The sequence below is a fragment of the Bombus terrestris genome, chromosome 11 (genome assembly GCF_910591885.1).
Source record: "Bombus terrestris chromosome 11, iyBomTerr1.2, whole genome shotgun sequence".
Lineage (NCBI taxonomy): Eukaryota > Metazoa > Arthropoda > Insecta > Hymenoptera > Apidae > Bombus > Bombus terrestris.
The window spans coordinates 8,664,866-8,688,107 of record NC_063279.1 but is presented as its reverse complement, the minus strand read 5'-3'; the positions used below and the strand labels follow the sequence as shown (position 1 = coordinate 8,688,107).

The window sequence follows — 23,242 nt, the reverse complement described above, 5'->3', positions numbered from 1 at the left end:
GAGCGGACCCAGCCTGGCGTTTCGAAAGCTCGTTACACAATGCTATCGCGCCATAACGTTTTACAACTTCCCCTCTTTGCCGAGTAATCATTCGAAGATCACAAAAAAGAAAACCGAACAACATGCGAAGGCAGACGAAATTTCGATTTCGCGACCTCGATTCCCCACTGGCGACTATTTTACGTTTCGGCCACGCGAGGCCCGCCAAGGTGCGATACACCTACGTGCAGCCAGGTCAAGGTCGTATCCGTGGTGCGCCCGCTTGGCTGAGTCATTCGTGCAGAATCGTGCATGCAGAAGCGCGCGCGCCAGTGCATCGAACCCGATGACCGTTGCAGCTGCGAGGCGCGCGCGGACAACTCCACGGCTCCACGAAGCGGCGCAGCCTCGTGCATCCTCGGCCGTATTCGGCTTGCATTCCGCGTGCATCAACCCGGGAGACCGCCCTCGAGAGAAGCGCCGAGTGCAATGCCCAATGCCGCGCGAACACGCGCCGCCACGACGCGAACAGCTGCGGCCAGGACCCTCTCCATCGACATGATTATGCGAATTTTCGTCGGTTCTACTATTCCCTTTCGCTCTTAGATATTCTCTTTCCTCTTGGCTTTTTAAATTCTTCGAGCGAATTTAAAAAGATACGTTTCATTTAAATGGTACATTTAGTTTCTCTTGAACTCGAGCGTGATTTTAGAAGAAGATCGTTTGAGATTGTCGACGAACGAAGATCGCTGTGATAGAAGTATGTTTTTCAAGCATATGGAAATTGTTGTAGGATAAATAAATATGAACTTTTTTCGAATAATTCTAGAAGATATAAGAGACATTTCAGTTAAATCTCTTTAAAGATCCACGTGTGTAACGTAACTCTGGAGTAAGAGTAAGCGACATGTCAATGACTGTGCTCAAAATACACCACGTGGTCCGAAGTTACGTGGTACTGTCCCGTGTTTCACACATCACTGTCTGCCTCCGACCCTTCGTTATTAAGCGAGCAAATTAATAGCCACGGACTAATTGATTTTACAACTGACAAGCAATTATTAATGTATTTGCTAAGAGATATGTAAAATATTCACTTAAAAGATTAACAAGTTTTTAATAATTAATCTTCATCTTGACGATTTTAATATAATTAATATCAATATCCATATGATTACAGTGCTATCTAAAAATGTTTCATATAACAACCTTAATAGGTTCGTAATCTAGAAATCAGAATTGATGCGGCTATCCGACGAATATATCGACATAAAATCGATACTTTGCACATCAATTTCTTCCATATAATTCTCCAGCTTGGAATATGAGACCAAGAATGCACGTTTTCTCACATGACGCGAGCATCAATACGTTCGAAAAGGATGCTCGCGCACGTTTTTGTTCCCGCTGATGTCCTTCGGCTTTCGAATTCTTGCGACTTCGATGAAATGGCAAAAAGACAACGACAAGACCACGCCAGGCCTCCGAGGGTGGCGTACGTGCACGATTCACCGTAAACGTTTCGCCAAAATCATCGCTTGATCCAACGATTATTCATAACAACCTTAGAATCATACGCAATAACTATAATCGATCTATTATTAAACGTTGAACTACGCCCACGATTTACGTACAGTAAAATTCCACGCATGCTGAAATCAACGGTTAGAAAATGTTTCGAAAATAATTGTTAATAAAAATTAATTAATAAAAAGATAAATAGATTTGGAACAACAGATGAAAGTGTTAATATGTTATCAGATTTAGAGGATAAAACATATTTGTTTCCAAACGTGATTTCATCGGATTCTTTTATCTGTATTTATGAAAAGATAAATTTGCATAAACATTCACGGTCCAGTTATGGAAAATTGAAACGATGCCATAACTGTCACGGTTGAAAGAAATTCTAGCGAATATCGACGCCAGTTACGGTCTCACAGCCTACTATCATCTCGATTTTGAAAGAATTCTGAAATGGTTCTGTATCGGTTCTAAAACTTTTTCACGTCGATTTTATCTGACTCATCCTCTCATATTGCGTAGCAGTTGACTAAAAATTTTAAATTCTCAATCTATTATTTTCAACACGATAATGCTTCCACTTTCGGCATGTACGTCGCGGCACACATCAGTACTCTCTCCATCGAGATCAACCCCAACTTTTGCTGCTTCCTGACACCCTTCGAGCATTCTCCCTAAGGGCCAAGCTCATAAATGCAGGATATCGCTTAGGTTTGAGAAACGCTGTGCGAAGGGCCGACGCACCGGCCAGGGTGAACGCTCTCCGCACGCCTAACACGCTAACTCGTCCTCTCGCTTCGTTTCTGCGTTGTCTCGCTCGTTCCCGCTAACGATGGGCGCCCAGCACGCTTCACTGCGCGAGCTTTCGACACGTTTCCAGCGTACCAACAATACGAACGAATTTTTTTTGATAATAGTCCTAACTGTTTTCCCTTTCGAATGGTCTAAGATAAAATTGATCGGAACATTGAACTTAATGAAACGAAATAACGAAATTTGGGGAAAATTTGTCATTATCGAGTCTTTGTGGAACTAGTATATTATAGCTTCGTGATCGATTTTTTCATAAATTCCTCGTAGAAATATAAAGTTTCTCTTTTCTATAAGAATACGACCTTATCCTATCAACCAATCTGAAATTATTCTTTTTACCTTTAATATTTAATGTGCAATTAGAAGCGTCATTTTTGCAACAAAGTATCGCAAATTTTTTCCCACATCTTATTAAACACATACAAAATACAATGCAAAATATAATATGATAAATCGATTGTCAAAAACACTACGAATTTTTTGAACAATCTGTTAACCGAAATCATAATCGATCACCGCTTTTACTCCAAATCCGTTCTCCGTCATTGACCAGACGAATTTCCTCGGTAGTTTCCGTTTCCATCGATTCTTCTTCCTCCTTTCGAATGTGGAGTTCGGCCGAGACCCGGCGCCGCGTCCGATCTGCTACACGACGACGCGCACGCGCGCGCGCTAGTGCACACGCAGCCAGGCGCGTCGCGCAGGCATCGTGCGTGGCCGGCTGCCGGCCTCGCGGGGCCTAGTTCCGAGTGAAACGACCGGCACTGGACGTTGCATATGTGCGAAACGGGTGCAGCGCGGTTCGAAGCGCATATAGGGGAGGAGAAATCGAGTGGCGCGATGGATGGAGGAGAAAGAGGAGCGAGAGAGAGAGAGAGAGAGTGAGAGAGAGGCGAGAGAAGTGCATGGGGCACCGCGTGCGTCGCGTTTCGCATGGTTACGGAGTTCAGTGTCCCGAGCCAAGGCCGCAGGGGCACCGCCCCACTGAACCAATTGTGCCACTTTTATGCTCCTCGGCTCATTTTCGCTGTGTTTTACCACTCGTCAGTCATCAATCTTTTTTCCTCGCCTTCGTTCGCTTCGTCTGCGAGACATTTCGCTTCGAATATCAACGTGGAAACAATGATTTTCGAATGATCGTTCTTTGATGAGCTTTATGATCCTCCTCAAAGCCAAATTGATCAACTCCACCTTTTGTCGGTCTTTTGTTACATAAATCAATTTTGTTATATAAATACACAATTAATATTTAATTCTAAAAAGAAAAAAGTGCAGATTCTTGCATAACTGCAATTGTTATAAAACAGCGTTTTTACTTTACACCTTTCTGCACTTTTCTGTCAAACAAGTTGACCCATGTCGTTTTTTAAGGGTTCATATGTAGATATACATTTGCATTTGTAAGTTATTCACTTCTAGTGGCGATCGTGTAAATAAGGAAATGCTTATTCACAAATTCAATTGTATATTTAACTGTATCTAATTTTGTTTATTTTATTTAACTTTATATAGTTATAATTTCTATTGTACGATAAATATATTTTGTAAAAATATTCTATAAGGTATAGATATACGTAACTAGGTTTACGTAACAGTCGCAAATCTTGAATTTCTAAAAATCTATAAAGTTATATATTTATTATCGCTATATCTAAAATTCAATTGCAAATTGAGTTCCGGAGATGACTCATTGTTGCTATAAGTAATGGAATAAGAATAATTTTAAGAAAATTGAAGATCAATTTCATCGAAAAAAAGAAAAGCTTTTGAAAAATAATGTACCAAACCGGCTATCTCATCACAACTGGTTACTAAATTATTCAATTTGGGGATCAGATTTTTCACACCTACATATTTGAAGCTGTCGGAGAAAACGAGCGAGAAAAATAAACGAAAATTTCGAGAAATAACAACCGCTTTAATAAAGTCAAATCGAATGTGTAAGCCGCGTTGGAGTCATCCAGTTTAGGAAACGAACGGAGCTGGGTTGAAGGGCACTGAGCCACGGTGACTCACCGATAGCTATACGACGAATTCGCTGGATCAATGTCAACGAATTCCACGTATCGACCGCTATGCGCTCACCGGAACATCCGGACTTCTCTTGAACCTGGAATCCAGCCATCTCCGACGTCTACATATTTGCCACTTAAATAAATTACATCATTGAACTTAACATTCGTAAGGAATTCCTAATAAACAAAGTAATATCTATAATTTTTTTTTTATAAAATAAAAAATCTTATACATCAACGATCGTTAACGTATTTATCGAAAGAATCGTCCACTTTCAACTTTCCTTTAAATCTATTAGAAATCGACACGAACGAAGGTGTAACCATGTTCCTTTTTTTACCTGTATGCATCCTTCTCTCAGTATCAGCTTTTACTCGATAATTTTCGGAACCGTTAAAACGTATCCTCTAGATGCAAAAATAATATAGAAAGCTGATACAAAGATATCGCTACGTGATTATTAAATCTGTTGGGGCAATATTAAACATCGTGAAACTTTATCATCATAGAGTGGCTATGAAAAGTCATAATATCTTTAGTTTCCAACGAAGCGCTTTTTTCATCAGCTTGTACATTTCGTTTTTATAATATCAACTTTTAACAAACATATGAAAGTATTACTAAATGATACGGGATTATAATATATTCAGACGTAATTAATTAGTACGTAAATAAATGTACAGTAGATACTTTTTGTAGCCACTGTATATTTAAATAAATTTGTCGTCTTTTTTTCGTCGAAAGTGAGATGGAGTTTTTCGAAAATTCGCCAGGGCTCGGTACGAGTCGAAGAACAAGAGGAAGTTTTAGGCGAAACTGTGCCATGGTGGCGAAGTTTCAGCCAGGTTCGCGAGCAACCGAGAGATTTGCGAACCCCGGGAAATGCGTTTGGGTTTGGGAACCCCCAGACTGGAGGGGATTGCCCCAGACACCCCCTCCAGCGGACAGATCTCCCTCCACCATGGCTATAGCTGCTTCTGGAACCCTAGCCAACGTCAATGGTACGGGGTGCAAAACCCTGTCTGCTTGATAAACCGTTGCACCGCCTACGCACGATATGCATTCATCTATAATGAAAGAAGAGGGGGAAAAAATAAAAAGATTTTATAACAGAATTATAGGAAAAAAGAAAAAAGAAGAAAAATCGTCTATTTTATTTTATTTTTAAACGAATTAACGATAAAAGGAATGAAGTGGCAAATATCGAGGAATCGTGCGTGCAAACAGAAGATCACCGATCCCATCGGTTGACACGCTTCAAGACAGCTCTCCCGCATAATGTTTCGCAATTAGGCCTGAAACTTTCTCCGTTAATTAAGATTAATGGGCGTTCGTGTTATTAGAGAGCAGACGGAATGATTGTTTCAATTGCTTCGAAAGTGATAAGTTTTCTCTAAGGTTTTCCCTTTCGTTCGAAACCGTCACGGTGAAGCGGCGATCAACGTCGAAGAATTGTTCACGGTACCGTGATCGACGAACCCGCTCAATTTTCTCGTCTTATCGCAGCCAGAAAATAGCTTCATAGTTTAATCTTCCAACGCACAAGTCTTTCGTTGATTCGTCCATGAAGATAATTCAATTTTTGTATAATAAAAGAAAACTGGATGTAACCTCCGTGGACAATCAGCTCGTATAATAAGAGTTTCCCAATTTTCTCTGCTACTTATTACTTTTCGTTCGTACGATCGAAGTTCACGCTCAGATAACCGAATTCAATCGCTGGCAGTTCATTTAATCGGCCATTAATTACGATTTCGTTCCAATAAACGAAGTTCTAATGTACATTTTAGTATAAAATATCGAAGCTTGTATTGCCGTTCGTGTATGTCACAGACACGCGCATTAAACGATCGATACTTTTATGAGAATCATATTTTATTGGTTATTTCTTCGCGCGAACAAACTCTCTTCCTTTGAAGCGTAATACAATGACATGAAACATCGATGCATAGGAAACGGTACTGTAGCAATCAGAGCTTTGCGAAGGGTGCGGTACGAATCAATCCTTTACCATGTTCGTAATTAGTCCGGCTCATTACAGTTGTTTAATCAATAGGCCGGTCGATACACGTGGATTAGATGTAAACAATCGATGTATTTCGGTGTCATAGGCTATGTAACGCCGGTACGAAAGCTGGGGTTGCGAACCCTAGCAAGGTATCCGGCCAGCCAACCAGCCAGACAGACTAACATGAAAGGGGGTGACCCAGACACCCCCTCCACCGCGTTGTTTGCAAGCAGCTCGACTACCGCATTGGATAACAATCGCAGGGTTAAATGCACTAGCGAGCCAACAATAATCAGATTGGATGCCCCTGATGGAAAATTAAAACAACACTCAAGGTCGAATGTAAATATCGTATCGTCTAAATACTAGTACTTAACAACGAGAAATTTCCTCATAAATGAAGAAATACATAAAAGATAGGATTTCCTTTCCACTGTTTATTAGGAAATAATTTCAATGTTCAGATTTTGAATTTAAACGAATGCGTAATTTCTGTAACGTTTGTTAATAAAAATCCCTATGGGTACACTGGAAGAAAGGTTCCTATCCATGGTTAATAATTGACAGTAATAATCGGCATCACAGGAATATCTCTATTCGTGCTTGATACGATTATCGATAATGATGTCGATAAATTGGCAAAAAGAAAAATACTTACTTCTGTAGGTAATAATTATTAATAAGAAGCGCAACGGATACAACGAAGATGGCGCAACATGACACGGACAACGCGAGGATAAATAAAGGAGAAAGACCGAGAGGAAGGGCTGGCTTGCTATATAGCTTGTTGCGAGGGGAGAGACGATAGGAAGGAAGGAAGGGCAGGAGAACGTAGGGAGGGAAGGATGATAAGGCGAGGAAGGGAACGGGGAGAAAGAGAGAGAGTGAGAGGAGGGCGACCGTGGTGTTGCTGACCCGACGACCGCTGTAACCTTGCGTTCCGACGCCACACATCCAGATCAAACCATCTCATAGATTATCTGAGGACCTTTAGATTCTGAGCAATACACGCGTATACACGCTTAGAAACTATCGGTCGATTTTCAAATTTATCCCCCTGTTTTGTGACATCTTTTTCTTCGCCTATCTGTTGTTGAGTAGGCATTGATTAACGAACTGGACCCTCTTGCATAATAATTTAGTAACTGATGATGTCAATGAATGGATTATGCAGTGAGAAATTACAGGCTCTGACTTCTATCGCATAATCGGATCTGATAATTTGATGAATGTACGTCGAATGTGACAATCAGTTTTGTTAAATGTTGTTTGTAAATTTTCATTCGAAGGAGATTGGCTTTTATTTTACAAATTTCTATGTCTTTTTACATTCAGTCGTTTTCTTTGATATTCGTAGTTGTATAGAATTTTACCGAGAATTTCAAATATCGCCGGCGTTTAATGTTAATTATTAAATTTGAAGATTGAATAATAAATGTTTCGTATAACAATGTACAGGTTTTCATAGGGAAAATCATTCAATTCTACTAAAGCCACGAGCTGCGCTGTCTCATCAAAATAACCACTACATTTGCATTACACGTTATAGAATACCGTCGTCGATATTATGCAGAATAGAGAACACGCCGTTCTATTATCATTTACATTTTTATGAGAGTCGACCCACCCTTTGCCAGGATTTACGCTTGGTCTATGCATGTAAGTGTCACGAGGTACACTTCTTTCATGTGAAGTCACATAATTCTTATGGTAAAATTGGTAATAAAATGTCTATGAAGTCTGCATACATTAGAAACATTGTAGAGTCAGAGCGGGGCTCGTTAAAGATACGTCACCAATGCGTATACATTTTAACGTCGAGGTCATCCTATGTCTAGGTCAAACCCATGATCTACATGGAGTTTATAGAAAATCACTTTTAAAAATAAGATATTTCATTGAATAGATGTAGATACATAATAGTATCTGAATTTATTTTTGCGCGCTTTTAATTTTCATATAAAACAATATTAAAGATTATGCCTTTGTCGCAGAAACACATCATTATTATGTTCTTTCTACGTATTTGTTCCTTTTTTAATAAAATGCTATCGTTGAAAACAAATATTTCTACGAATAATCTATCATACATTTACTTCTGTTTTGTACATATTTTATTATGCGATGTTTGAAGGTTCCCACGTTTTCAAACCAAACAGTCTGCCATCTTAACAAAAACAATTGTACTTTTACATAACTGTATCCTTTTATCGTATGCAGTACACTACATAAGCTGTAGAAAACTACATTACCAACGACTATTTGTATAGAAACTACGTGTATGTCTTTATCGATTGATATATGACGCCACGTGATTGCAATAATATCAATGTTCTGTCACAAGATGGCAGTGCATGACAATATAACGATTATCCATCTTTTTCTACAAACTAAATATTAACTATTTATCATAAAATTACTTTTTTATATAATAAAGAATCTCTGTATCAACTTTTTAAACTGTTTGAATCTAGAATTTCTGAATTTTTCGTCATCACGAAAATTTGAAATTGTTAGTAGTTTGGCGCCAATATCGAATCGTTTCCTTTCCACAGTATGGCGCTACGATCTTATCGTGCCGAACATGCTGCACCCGAATTTGTACCGCCATATTGTCTCTCGTAAGCGAGGAAAAACATTGTGGTTGCGTGATGTGATTTTATTCGAAATTCAAGAGAAGTTGATCATTCAGTGTTCTTGGCACTTGATTATAATCGTTGGATAGATACGTACAGAAACTCGAAAAGAAGTTAGAGACCGATTGACAAGTAATTATACAGGTATGTCGGTCATTTTTGCAAACCTCGTGCTGCTGTGACTCGCCTAGCGGCTTTCCTTTGTTATCTTTTAGTTACCGTGATATAAAACTTATAAAGTTCCTAAATTGTTTCTAGTCTGTATTTAATATAGGTGTTCATTTAAGACAATACGATTACCTGTCGGGCAATTAAATTCCGATACATGATTCGAACGTGGTGACTAAGGTTATTATTTTCACCGAATGTGACCTTATAGTGCGTAGCGAGAGTTCCGATGACCACAATATGGGCATATTATATCAATTCAATTGACTAATTTAAATATATAACACGTGGTTTGTCTCATTATACCCGCTATCCTCTTCGTTTTCTCTATGGTACGAATCGCGTGTCTACTGTTTCACTCTTTACAGTGAAATATCGACACACGTCGTATGGCGATTGAGTTTTCTAGTCGCACACAACATTTGGAAATAACGTATTCCTGGAAGGTTATATATACATACATTCCTTAAACTTAAGTCTTTCTGCGTACTAATTCCCATGTTATATATATATATATATATATATATATATATATATATATACGTTTGATTGTCTCGTGTACCGTTGTACTTTATCTTAGCTTGTACGAATGTATTGTATGAGCTAAAGTACATTGATTTAATTATATTATCTGCGTACTTGATAGATCATATAGGACTGTGTAGTTACCGCCGAGAAATTATATGTTTGATGCTTGTAGCGGCATTTTTGTATCTTCATTATCTTGTTTAGTTATTAACAACAATCGATAAAGTATTTCGAAAGCAGGCCATTTGGTAGGATACTGTATACTGTCTGCACTACCTATAGCGTGTTGTGTTCCTCCATGTGTGTACGGACATTTAAAGGGTCAACAGACTGTGGAGTCACTTTTAGTTACGTGCTATTTCTAAGATACGTTCGTACACTTTCCGATCATGTTGCTTCCTAAGGCGGTTGTCGCTGAATGTGGCATAGGTTATTTCCGTATAACGTTAGAATCATCAAGCGTAGTCACGTGACCACCTGTATGAAATAAAATTGAAATTTCATTTATTGTTACGACGCTATTCGAGTTTATCTCGATAATAAATTATTGAAACACGTACTCTGTGGTACAGATATAAATTTGAGTATGTCGGTAAATAAAATATGTTAATCAAAATGTAATTTGCCATTTGTACGATATATTATTAATTGATAAATAAAAATAGTACGAAAGTGTATTTTATCTGTCAACTAGTTCTATCGTTAGAATGTAGTATTTCACTTTTTCTATATAATTTGTAATATTAATTAATATCTAAAATTGAAAAATCCTTTTTAATTTATTTTAATAAAAATTCTAAGTGAACATTTCTGTAAGGTCAGTTTTATATTGGACAACGTAGATTTGTACGTTTCCTTGAATTCACTGATAGATGAATTTATTATCAGTACTATAGGTTACAATGTAAACACAAAGTGTCTAATCTATAGCGATACGAAATGTTGTTAACAGGTCTTCGATTAAATCGGAGGTTAAGGGTAGCCACAGATTAATCAACACATATGCAACGAATTTAATTTTATTTATGACATTTTATCCGTATCTTGACATTTTATACATTTATAATATAAAGTAATAAATAACGGAACGTAAATATTCCACAACATTTTAAATATTACATCTCGATGTAGCAGTTAACACTTACTTAATAGTACTTCAATTTTGGTCCGTTATCGACTACAATTCCTTTTACGTAACGTCGTAATGATACAACAATTTTGCAACAGAGTGCATGTACTACTCAATCGATTCTCGATCTGTAACGTGGTGCGTCCCTAAATTGAAATTTTATCCGAAATATTTGGACGTTACTCTGTAACTGTTCGAACGATTGATTCGCACATTTCCTACAGAGGGTGCTAGAAGGAAAGTTTCATACGAAAACGTGTTTCACGCGAGCAGCAGGATCTCTTTTGTATCCCTTTTTGTTGCACGTTTCATCGTTCTTCTCGCAGGTTCCTCTTCCTCTTTTCGTTCTCCTTCCTCGCAATACTCGTTACTCGTTACCCATGCTCGGTTACTTCATCGTTCTCTCTGCGCGTGCAGGTTGGACATTCCAAGAGCACGTTGAACCGTCGCGGTCACCTTCGTCTCTTGCATTTCTATACTGTCCCCAGTGTGTAACGATCTTGCCGGATAAAATCTGTCCACTCGTGGACGGGTGTCTCCCTCTCTGTCCACTGATAAAACTAATACGCGAAATTTTAAGTGGCGCTTGCAAACAGCACGTCCATCTCGATTCGTAATTACGACGCGCGCTCCTCCTTAGTCAGCGATGTGATAGTCACGATTGCATGCATTATTTTGAGATGAAAGCATCTTACAAACGTGGCTCGGTTGTATCGTGGAGAAATGGCAAAGAGGACCTAGATACAACATCCGCGATCCAGATATCCTCGCATCCGGGTGTTCGAGATAATATCTGTCTTCGAAATTAATAACTCGAATCAACCAGAACTGATTTTAAAGGCATTAAGTAAGCATGTCGAATAGACTAGCAACGTCTAGTGCGTATTATAAGCCAGATCTTCACCGAACCAACAAAGAGCAACTTTTTTTGCTGTTCCATGTTCTTTGAAGAAGTCGCTAATGTGAACAAAATGTTTCTAAATGTTTCTGCCGTTCGTTGGAAATGTTTCAAAAGCATGCAGATAACAAGATGTAGGTAAGAAGGTTGCTCATTGTTGAAGCGTTGGAGACCTGGCTAATCCTGTGTTCAATGGTTTTGACCATTTAAAGGGGGGGGGGGAGACAAACGATTATTCGTATACGTCTTAGGGTTCGTTCGGCAGTTATGTGTTGATGAATTGTCGGAACGATCGATACACGCCTTAGTGTGGTTTATGGATTCTCTAAGAATTTTGTCTCGGAAGTTAAATCGTGGCGCGTAACCCAGTTCTCGACAGAGAGCGACTACTCACCGATCCGATCTCCGTCGGACAACAGTTACCGGTTTGATTTTAATTTAACTTTTCTTTTTTTCTCCTTTCGGTTTGTCCAACCTCCTCTCTCCCTCCTCTCTCTTTCGGGCAGCACGAATAACAGCTCGAGTCGTTTTCTTGTTTCACCTTGGCCAATCTCTCCTCTCTTACTTCTTGTACACTGTGTATATCGAAAGAGATTAAGCAGCCTTTGAAGTTGTCTTTCTGATGAAATTTCTATGATAATTTGCGGACCGTTTCTTTCGTTCGTTCATATTATTCGACGTCCGTTATCGTTAAAGACGATGCGGCTGTTGTACTCGCGACGGATGAATCGTAGTTCTCGTAACGTATCGAAGGGATTTTGACAATGTTTAACGCTCGATGAAAACTCGTGTATTTTTAATGGACATTTAAAAATGCCAGTAGATAGGCAGACCTTTTGGTTTCTGCGGCCAATAATAAATTTGGAAATTTATTAAGAGATACTGCTACATTTGCTTGGCGACTTCATACATATTTCTGGTAATACATCAGTCAGACGTTGCCAAGAAATTAGTAATAAATTCTATAATGAAGTGAATATATATATGTCAGTCGTGTTTCGTCCATTTTCTAGTTTGATGCTTAGAAAGGTTACTGTGGATTATATGCTTCTAAAACAACTTTCAATTAGATGAAAGATCGGTATCGTTATCGAGTAAAAAAGTTCAAGATAGTGCACGACCGATTTAGATGGTATCAGCTATGCCATTAAAAAATTGTGCCAAGGAGAAAATATATGTATATATATATATAACGCGTGAATAATAATAATAGAGTTTGACAGTTTGCTATACGTAATAGAAAAATTCAAAAATTGTATTATTACTTTATTATGAACTATACTATACCATAGTTAGAATGTAATTGTGAATTACAATATTGATACTCGTACTAACTCGATGTTGCACTCTAGTGTTATACCAGAGTGCAACGATACTACTATAATACATATAGTGATAACACAATAAGATATTAAAATCTGTTACCACGTTTTGTTAACTGACTACTATATAATTACCATACTGTAACTATGACATTATGATGATAACGTGCTATTATAAGCGCCTGGTATATATAAAAATAAAATTGTCATTACTGTGTTATAAATACTGCTATAGTTATACAATAATTATTATATGAATTATAGTTACGCACCGTGCTATTTATTACTATAGCTGTTATTTACGAAATTTTATAAAAACTAAACTAAAAGTATATAGTAATATTATATCATAGTTACAATTAACAGATTTATGGTTAATGTCGCCATATGAATCATAGTCACGCGCTATAATTACATTCATTTTCGACATTTTATAAATACTATACTCTATAGTTACCATTAATAGAATTGTGGTATAGCTATCAGTTTCCAAAAATGTCTTCGCACAATGGTGCAATATTCAAGCTTAGTCGAGGTCAAAAATCTAATATGCCATCGAATATGCTACAATGTGTTCAATTTTTCTTCGCGCCTTACGTTGGAATTTGAAACGCATGAATGAGCGTAGATCGTGTTCGTTCAGCAGTATAAATTTTCGATCGTTACACGAATCGATGCTGGCGGAATGTCTGCGTGACGTAAGAAACGCATTATCTATCATATGTGTCGCGTAATCGTTTCTCCACATTTCTAATTTTCACTATTCCAAATTTCCTCATTTCAAAAAATTTTAATTAAAAAAGTGAAAATGTTTAGTCATGTGTATTTTTATTAAGTAAAAGGAACGTGAGTTTCTTTCATTTCACAAGTTTCAGCTTGGTTTATCGTATTTTTAAATCGAGAAACATTTTTCGATTGGGAAATAAGCATCTTTTTACTATGGGTAGTCTGAATATCTTAAAAGTCACCGATTTGCACTTGTGGGAACTACACTCGCCTGATACTGTATCTTATGCTAGCTCTGATGATAGAAACTTACGATTTTACGCGACGTTGCGCAATTCCTTCGTTTCATCGTCAAATTTAATCCTTTTACTTTCGGCGAAGATTCCGCGATAAACAGCATAGGATAACTTTCTGAATCATATTGTACAAAAGGATGGACGCGCCGCTCTATAACTGCAACGCGCATATTACGCTATTTGTACAGCGCAAAATTCGGGATATTATAATTTCTCATCGTGCCAAATTATTAGGCGAATCGTTATCATCGGAAGATACAAATTGTCCATAATAATAGATAATATATTTGGAAAATTTTGACATGTGCTGTTCGATAAATAGTTTAATAAAAAGTAACATTTCCATCTGCGAATAAGTAGTGTAAATTAGCAGTGCTATTCTTCGAAATAAGTTACTCCTGTAATTCAAACCGCTTCCGTAACTATTCACTCACGAACAAACCATTTTCTAAAATTAAATTCTGCTCTTCTATATTCGATACTTCTAAGCCAACCTAAATACTAAAATTACGATTTCACTGCTATAATTTCACTCGATTTGACGTTATAAAAAATTAAAGAAAGGAAAAATAGAAAGGAAAAGAATTCGTAAACATTATCAGTACCATCATCGTGTGAACGCCCCTTAAGGTAATCGCGTCTGCGCATTTGCTAGCGGTTCCAGTTGAACTGCCCCCTCCAGAGGTAACCACGTGCTGAAAGCCGTGAGCGTTCCACACACCGCAGTACCGCGTTAGACGTGCTAGCAAGTAGTGCTACAAGCTAGTGTCTTCGACATAGTGACTTGTTAATTTCAGGTCGCCTATCGGAACTCTTGATTTTCACTGGTTCGTTCATTTTGCCGGTCTGTATAGCTGTGCGTCCGTTTTGCCGGTCTGTATACCTGCGCGTCCATTTTCCAAGCGAGTAAACGGCTTTGTGAAAGTATCGAACACAGATGGAAATAAGAATGGACGTAATATCGGTGAGTCGTAAATCTGATCTTCGTAGGACTGCTCGCCTGGTGCCTTGGAGTTCCATGGAACTATACCGAATTCATGTTTCATTCATCGTCAAAAGTTGAAGAAATTTATTCTAATTAAATTCAACGCGAAATATTTACTCGTGAGATTATATCTGAAGTTACTTTATATCGTATGATTTTTTTAAAAATGTGAAGAAGCAATGAAAATTGTATCTTCTAATTGTTTCATATAAGAAAATTTTGTAAAAGTGGGAGAAACAGATTACCATCGCATATGTCTACAATTTACGCTCGATCTAATCCATTCATCGTATGTGCTGTCTTTGAGAAATTGAAAATTCTTTGTGTTACACTCCCTAGTTTAATTCCATAGTATTTTATTAAATTGTGAAAATGACTCGGATGCTTTCTCTGAACTTCAGGTATCACAGATGGGAACTACAAGCCTGCATCAAGCGAGGGTGAATGCACTATACAGAGTGTCTCAAAGTATGTGATACGATTCGTGCAAAATAGAAGCTTCTTAAAGAAAAATATTAAGAATATAATATGTAATGTTACGGGATATTGACGTACATTTTCAATATGTACGGTGTTTATTTTCCTTTTTTTTATTTTTTATTTTTTCTTGTTTTATTTTGAAACATTCTGTATAATTTTTATTTCTGTTATATATTTTGAAGTGTGCATATATAGCGAATTTATAGTACAAAATTAGGATGTTGTGTACATTCGACATAGAAACCACGTGTTTTGATACAATCGTATAGCGTGTCATATTTTGGAACATTCTATACATTTTAAAGCCCGAGTCGACTCGACTTTTTATTTGATAAAAATTACACGAGACGATGAAAATTTTGATCGATAAAATATTCAATGAATGAACTCACATATCCGTTTTTTATTTACTAGCAGTCTCGGAAATTATAATTTAAATTCACTTTACACTTAAATTCTATTTGAAACTTTCCTTCGAATAAAAAAGAATTAAACTTTTGTTTGCATTTCATATCCTTATTGTACTTCAAAGTCTGATTAAAAACTTGCCTTATCGTATGTTACTTTTACAAATTTTTTAATTTTCAAAGAGATGTTAATAGATAAGCATGTAGCATATTTGTGCGTATATATGTTAATTAATTTATTGATTGAACTTATATGTTTTTGCGTGTATTTAAATTGTAATTGATGTACTGTACGTATAATTAAATGGTGATTTAAGATTCGATATTAATCCTCATATTATCTTAAAAGTGTACAAGAACGAGTAGATTTTGAGAGTATTTAATCTTGGTTTTATTGGATATGACAATGAATTTTTTTATATTTGAAGAATAAGCCGTTTGTTTGTATACAGTGTCTGTACTCTTAATTAAGCTATTCGAACGAATACAGTTGTGACCGGAAGTTACGCTTGTGAAACGGTAATTAACAAAGGAAACCGAGTAAGACGAGAGTCTGAATAAGAATTAAATTTCATCGACTTTGCGCGCTCGCTGTAATGTGGCGGTTTTATCGTAATTTAAAAATATAACGCGCTAAAATACGTAATGCTAACAACGTACTACGTACCACGTGTTAGAATAAAATTTATCAAACTGATTACAATATTTTAGATGATTGTATAGTTTGTTGCATAGTAATAATTTATCACTCTAATCTATCGTTTATGATCATTATGTTTAATTTACAATTTTTAGATTTCTTATTAGTATTAACGTTTTAATTATGCATTATATTTATTTTCAGTGTAAAAAGGTTCCTAGTATCAACAGCTACGGTGGATTGGAAAAATGTTTGCTGCTCATACCCAAATGGTAAAGTGGACTTTCCCTGCTTTTGCCCTTATAATTGGTCTATTGTGGTACAAACGGCGTCAAGCAGACAGAGCTGATCCAGGTGGAATAAATAAAAAGTGTCACAGCAAAGAGAATATTACTGAACAGGAAAAGGAAATTGCTTCGTCAGATTCTAATTCAAGCCTTTATGATTCTGGTATACAAACTAGTGAAGTCTGTTCATTGAGCCCTTCTAATCAACGAGTAGAAGAGATTGTTTCTACTCCTAGAAAAACAAGCGAAAATTTAGATATTCCGCAAAAAAAGTCTGACTCACCATGTATTTCTGCGCATTCTAAAACTCCTCCTAATGATGACGGTGAAGCATGGTACAATTTCGTAGATACCTCGTCGAAAATGGAAATACAATTAGGTAGTAACCCAATAATAAGCAATTTCGATATGGTTGCAAGGAGTAGAGGTGCTTCCTCTTTGGAAGAAGCCGCTGATTCTGATGATAAAGTATTAAAGATATTTGAAAATATCGCTGAGGAAGAAGAACAAAAGTTAGCGCCTGAAAATAAATCAACAGAAGTTGTTAATCAGAATGAAGAGAATGATACAAACAATGAATGTAATTATCTACCAAGCGAAGAACCATCTGCTTCCACGCCACTGAAAGATAATGTTAAAACACCGGCTCGAACATTATCTGAAAGAGATTCTGCTAACCATAGTCCAGTTTCTGGTGTCTTAGAAGGCAGTGTCACAGATGAAGCAAGAAGTGAAGGGAGTACAGATAGTGGAAAAGGTAAACATTGGATGAGTATTAAATGATCTATATTTAAGGATGTTATATCGTTAATACAATGTCATACTTATTGTAGGTGGAAGTATCAAGGGTCATACAAAGGACACTGTAATGCCAATGATATATGAATTTAGCATACCACAAACTTTAGTTGGACGACTAATTGGTCGGCATGGATGTTTTTTACAAAATATTCGACATAAAACCGAAGTAAACATAGTCCTCAAACGTCATCCTATATCGAGAGATCAAAAACTTTGTGCCATAGAGGGTTCTACAGAAGGAATAAACGTCGCTCTAGAAATGATACGACAAAAGTTTCCAGAAAAAAAGTTTCCACAGTTAACACTTCACCAGATTTCACCATTAATAGCACCTGAACATGGCCCTTGGATTGCTGAATTAAGACAGTTATCATTAGTGGAGGGTATGAATAATGATGTTGTTATATGTCACATAGTGAAACCAAACAGATTATTCGTACAACTTCCTACTCATCCTACCTATCCATCCCTACGGATCTTAGACGAAAGGATGACACAATTATACAACACGACGGAGTCACCACCAGCTCCAGATGAACTTACTAGTACGTTTATATCGTATTTTTACGATTGTTTTTTCCTTCCATTTAGCTGTAATAAAAGTTCTCAAATATTCTTTTTTTATTCAATTTATAGGTGGTATGATCTTAGTTGCAAAATGGTATAATACGTGGGTCAGAGTATACGTCGAACAACCAGATCCTCATGGCGAACAGCATTTAGTACGACTTGTTGATCACGGAGGTTATTGGGTGTTTAGTAGTTCAGAAATGAGAAAAATTAGGTCAGATTATCTTTTGTTACCGTTTCAAGCAATTGAAGTATTCGTGGCAAATGTACAACCAAAAGATGGTACGCACATTCCTACATTTCCGTGTGCAATTTTTTATATACATATATAAATTGTTAATTATGTACAGGTGAATGGAATCAAGAAGCTTATAGTACAGTTGTTCACATGTGTACTGGAATTGTTGGTCAAGCTCAAATAGAAGGTTACATCAATACAAACACATATATTAGTCTTTATCTTAATATTCAGAAACATGGGGTAAGTAAACGCTAATTTTGTAAAAAAAATTTTAAGGTTTTTTTATTGATTAAAAATATAAATATTTGTATGAGTTTATTATAACATGACTAATTATTTTTTTCCAATTAATGAGTTTCTTGAATTTGTTATACATTGCAGGTGATATCCCTCGCCGATGAATTAATAGCTCGTGGATTCGCGGAATCCATATCATTAGAAAATACAATTCCAGAAGAAGGTATATTAATCTCTTAAGGTATGAATTAGAATTTAGTCTTTAATAACTATACTTGTAAAGAAACCATGATAATATGTGATTACGTAATTTTTTTAGTCATATGCGTATATGATTCATTCTCATTCTCATATTTCATACATTAAGGAAAAATACCAAGGAAATGATACTTTCTATCATTAATTTGAATGTTTTTATTAATACCAGCAGTTTTCTACATCCTGTTCGATATGCCATCTATTAAATCTATTGAATCATATTTATTGAATCTAGATTGAATTACATGACATGTTGCATATACATTCTCTTGTTAATACATTACGTATCAATGAACATATGTAAGGATAAACAATATTTAACGAGCATTTATAAATACTCCTCATGTATGATTTATAACAAGTACAAATGTAAACTATTGTGTTTAGAGTGTGGCATTTTTACGTGCATGGTTAATAGGATTTTTTAATAGTATTTATCATGTTACTGGACGGAAAAAAGGATTTAGATCAACTTTAACAGACAATAGATAATTAAGCAAAAGAAAACACTCCTCTCCGTACTTATATGCTGTCAAAAGGTACAATAGATTTATTAAATGCCAAATGTACAATATATAATACGTATATATAAAACGCCACATTCTAGCGGCTAATTCGAGTAATAAGAAATTAGAAAGAAAAGGGACATTTATTGTACATTTAATATGATATTCAAATGATTTATAACATAGGAACAGCTATTTTACGGTATGATAGTGTAATATACGTTTCTGTAAAGTACAGTGAATGAGAATTACAGATGTTCATGAATTGCAAAAGCTACACAATACTTTTACTTCTAAAAACTTGTGGAATTAAGTTGTCCTTCTATTGGTTTTTTCTCCTTTTTTTTTAATGAAAGTAATAGTGCAAATCCAAATTGTTACATTAAGTTCGGATTTCAAATAAAATGCAAAAAACACAAAATGCAAGGGAAAATATTTCGGATTATTAAGTTCTCTATCTCTAAGCAGACTTCAATCATATGTTTGTAAATAATGTAACATTACTAGTATGTTTATAAAATATTTATATAATACATCATATAATGGTTATATAATAGAAAATGAAAAAACAATGGTTACATGCTAGCTCTACGTGATAAATATGACAAGATATACAGAGGTAGCAAAAATTTATATATTTTATACTTATCAAACACTAATAGAGAAAAGTGATTGCATTATAACTACACTGGACGAATCGGGAAATTCGCGTCTCTGTGTGACTTGTATTACTTACTACAGGTCAAATTTGTTTATTCTAACGTAATTTTTAAATGTAAATTAAACTATATAGGAAACCTATTTTGTCTAAATCGTATGAAATCGTTGTATAAATACTCCATTCCTTCTCTTTTTCTTTTCTTTTTCTCATGCTGTATTTAATACAAAAGAAACGATCACGGTGGTGTTGTTAAATAATTTGGATTAATGCCATTAAATGAAAACTTCATTATCGATATTTTCTATATATTTAACGTTGTAACTTATTGTATAATCTATATTACGTTGAATAGATATTAAACGTTTAAACAAATATCTTTTTCACATAGGAAACATTTTTTACGAAGCTTTTTTCATAATACTAATTTCTTCCTATGTAATTTTTGCTTTCGGTTATCGCGGCAGGTATAAATTGTTACCTTTTTACTTCCTAAAGATTCCGCTTAATATTTATTTACTTAAACGTTTATATCATTTCAATTATGTACTGCTATCGAGCAGATTACGAAGAGACTGGTAGTCTTTTCTATAGATTGTACGGTGTATTGTTTATATTTAATCATAGAACGTGTTCTGCGGTTTACTTTTGAGTGTTTTCACGAACCGCAGCCATATTTGTTATGCATAGAAATAAAATACCATTAAGCGTGATAAAAATCGAGAAAAAGTAGCAAAAAAATGTGATGTTTGCTGCAGAGAAACAGTTTTATACTGTTACATGTTAATATTTACAGTTTATTGATACGTAAACACTATAGAGATATTTGTATAGGGATATACATAGGATACAGTTATTAAGCCGCTTATTAAACTGTATGTGCTTCAATGTATCACCATCGTGAAAGAGAATTTTTTTAAATCGTTGAAATCTTCTTACGTCAGGGTTACAATTCTAAGCGTATGTGTGCAACGAAACAACTATACAAATATATTATTTTATTATTTGGTACGTCTTCCAACCAGAAGAAGTACAGATAATAAGATTTTGTTATATTAGCCTCTTAAATTCTAAGTAGGATACTTTTTACGTTGCGTACATGTATATAGCACATGCGATCAACAATAGCACCCAATTACTCCTGTTTCTTACGATTTCATTTATCATTATCGATTAAATTAAACTCATTTTGTATATATCTCAATGTAATCTTCGGCGTTCTCATTAAATTTGCATCATTTTAATTGTACTATCTTTATTCTTCCTGCGATACTACTATATTTTTTACAATAAATATTTACGGCAACAAATGTGTTCAATTTTATTAGTGTTTAAGTTTCTATCCCCCTTGAAAAGTGAATGTCTGTTGATGTTATCCTGTCTACCCTATATAAAAATTTTACCTGCTTATCTGATCTCGATACTTAGATTGTTACAAACTGGTGTGTTATTAACGACTGTTGGCCATCGGGTCTCCGAGTAACTGTCATTCGTGTGGGTTTACAACTCAGGCCTCACAGTTAACGGATTTTCCCACTATATACGTATACCTGGCCGTAACAGTCCTCGGTGACCATAAACTAACGCAATTATGGAAATTCTCCAAGGTTGCCAAACGACTATTAAACGGACTGTCCATTAAATACGACATTGCTTGTGCCCAATTCTCCTGCATGAAATTGGCTATGAAAGGGAGAAGTCGAAGACAAAAGCCATTTTTCCCGTCTTTTCGTCGTTAGGACCTATAAAACATTCGAAGCAATCAGAACGGCTCGAACGGTTGAACTTTGTTAACTTAGAATCATCCATACATCGAATAGTCAGAACACTCGCGCAAGATGGTTTATACAGAATAGTTACGCGCAACATTAGGCACGATTACTGAGCAGCTTCCAGTATTCCGTAAATAGTTTTATTTAAATAGTCAACCACATACAATGTTTTCTTTTCTCCGAACGAGGGTGGTCCTTCGAACTAATTAGTTCTTCGTCGGCACACACGTGCAAGCGCCAACAAAGCTGTAGCGATTTAGATTGCAAGCAGCAATCATAACAATGTTTTTATTTATATTCTTATTTATAACTTTATTCGCATATATTATATAGTCAATCTGTTTTTTGTTAAACCTTTCGTTCGCTGTACAAAGTATGCATTTATTTTAATAAAATCCATTTACTTTCTTTTTTATGGAACCCTTTACAGAAGTAACTTATTCTACATCGAAACTGAAATTTTTGGCTTCTCGGAAAATTTGTCGGCCGATTTTGCAATTTTGTATCAGAAAAATATAATAACATAGAAGATGGAACAATTTTGATAATTCTTGCAACTTGACGTCATACTTCAGGAATTTGTTTAAGTTGAAACTTTCGGATTTTCGAAGAAATTTTTCGTCAAAATCTTCGATTTTGTACCAGGAGAATATAATCTTGCAGAAGGTAGTATTATCTCGATAATTATTGGAATTTGATATCATTTCTCGAGATTTCTGAAAGCTATTTTGTGTTCCTTTTTATACGATTCCTCTTTAAAATTCGCGAATTCTATTTCATTCCCCGATTTCATTTTTTGAATTTTTGTGGGTAATGTAAGATGCTGTTAAGCTATTCTGATTTATTGAAACTCTTTTTAAATCCATTTTGTATAATTATTTTACAGTAAATAATTCATTTTTTATTTTATTATATATTCATTTCCAAAAACGTTGCTGATTGCTGTTTGTTGCTGTTGGTTACTGCTAGCTGTCTGTGGTATCCTGATTGTTGCTTCTGTCCCTAAAGTAGCTTTGCCGTAAACGATGTAAAAAAGCAATTTATTTCTAATACTTAAATAAACCATTAAGCAATTTTTGTTCTTTCGTTAAGAATATTATCAATTATTAGAAGAATATTATCATTAAAGAAATATGGTAACTAAAAGTCTTTAAGAAAAACTTTCTTATTAATTGTTATATTATTTTGTTTTATTTATTACATTTGGTTCTAGCTGAAGAGAATGATTTAAATAACGGATAATTTATTCAGTTGACTGAATATGAAACGAAAAAATAGCTGATTGAAATATAGAAGAAAATAAAGATACGTAAGAAGCTTTACTCAAGATCAGCGCTGAATTGTACTCTTATTTCCC

The 23,242-nt window shown here is 35.5% G+C and overlaps 1 protein-coding gene and 3 long non-coding RNA genes across 8 annotated transcripts; 1 reads left to right on the top strand and 3 right to left on the bottom strand.

The window, feature by feature from the left end:
- Nucleotides 1-8,926: 8,926 nt before the first annotated feature.
- LOC100644570 (KH domain-containing protein akap-1) lies at nt 8,927-21,357 on the top strand. Of its 5 annotated transcripts, XM_020865673.2 has the most exons (8): nt 8,927-9,120; nt 14,841-15,007; nt 15,430-15,496; nt 16,760-17,599; nt 17,676-18,188; nt 18,280-18,495; nt 18,564-18,694; nt 18,836-21,357. In XM_020865673.2, the coding sequence occupies exons 4-8, from the start codon at nt 16,804-16,806 to the stop codon at nt 18,929-18,931; spliced, it is 1,752 nt and encodes a 583-aa protein (XP_020721332.1). In that variant the 5' UTR covers nt 8,927-9,120; nt 14,841-15,007; nt 15,430-15,496; nt 16,760-16,803; the 3' UTR covers nt 18,932-21,357. The 5 variants fall into 5 exon arrangements, with proteins under 5 accessions (XP_020721332.1, XP_012169147.1, XP_012169146.1 ...); XM_012313757.3 differs by lacking the exon at nt 14,841-15,007; XM_012313756.3 differs by lacking the exon at nt 15,430-15,496.
- LOC125385955 lies at nt 9,016-10,098 on the bottom strand. The gene is made up of 2 exons (XR_007225747.1): nt 9,784-10,098; nt 9,016-9,583 (listed from the first exon to the last, which is right to left on the bottom strand). It is a non-coding gene; the product is annotated as an uncharacterized LOC125385955 (long non-coding RNA).
- Nucleotides 10,676-13,024, bottom strand: LOC125385954. The gene is made up of 2 exons (XR_007225746.1): nt 12,094-13,024; nt 10,676-11,594 (listed from the first exon to the last, which is right to left on the bottom strand). It is a non-coding gene; the product is annotated as an uncharacterized LOC125385954 (long non-coding RNA).
- On the bottom strand, nt 21,041-23,138 carry LOC125385956. Its single transcript, XR_007225748.1, has 2 exons — nt 21,925-23,138; nt 21,041-21,855 (listed from the first exon to the last, which is right to left on the bottom strand). It is a non-coding gene; the product is annotated as an uncharacterized LOC125385956 (long non-coding RNA).
- Nucleotides 23,139-23,242: the final 104 nt, after the last annotated feature.

Coding starts and splice junctions, on each gene's coding strand:
- LOC100644570 (XM_020865672.2), top strand. CDS start 16,804: ATGTTTGCTGCTCATACCCAAATGGTAAAGTGGACTTTCCCTGCTTTT. Junction 17,600..17,675: donor GAGTACAGATAGTGGAAAAG/GTAAACATTGGA, acceptor TACTTATTGTAG/GTGGAAGTATCAAGGGTCAT. Junction 18,189..18,279: donor AGCTCCAGATGAACTTACTA/GTACGTTTATAT, acceptor TTCAATTTATAG/GTGGTATGATCTTAGTTGCA.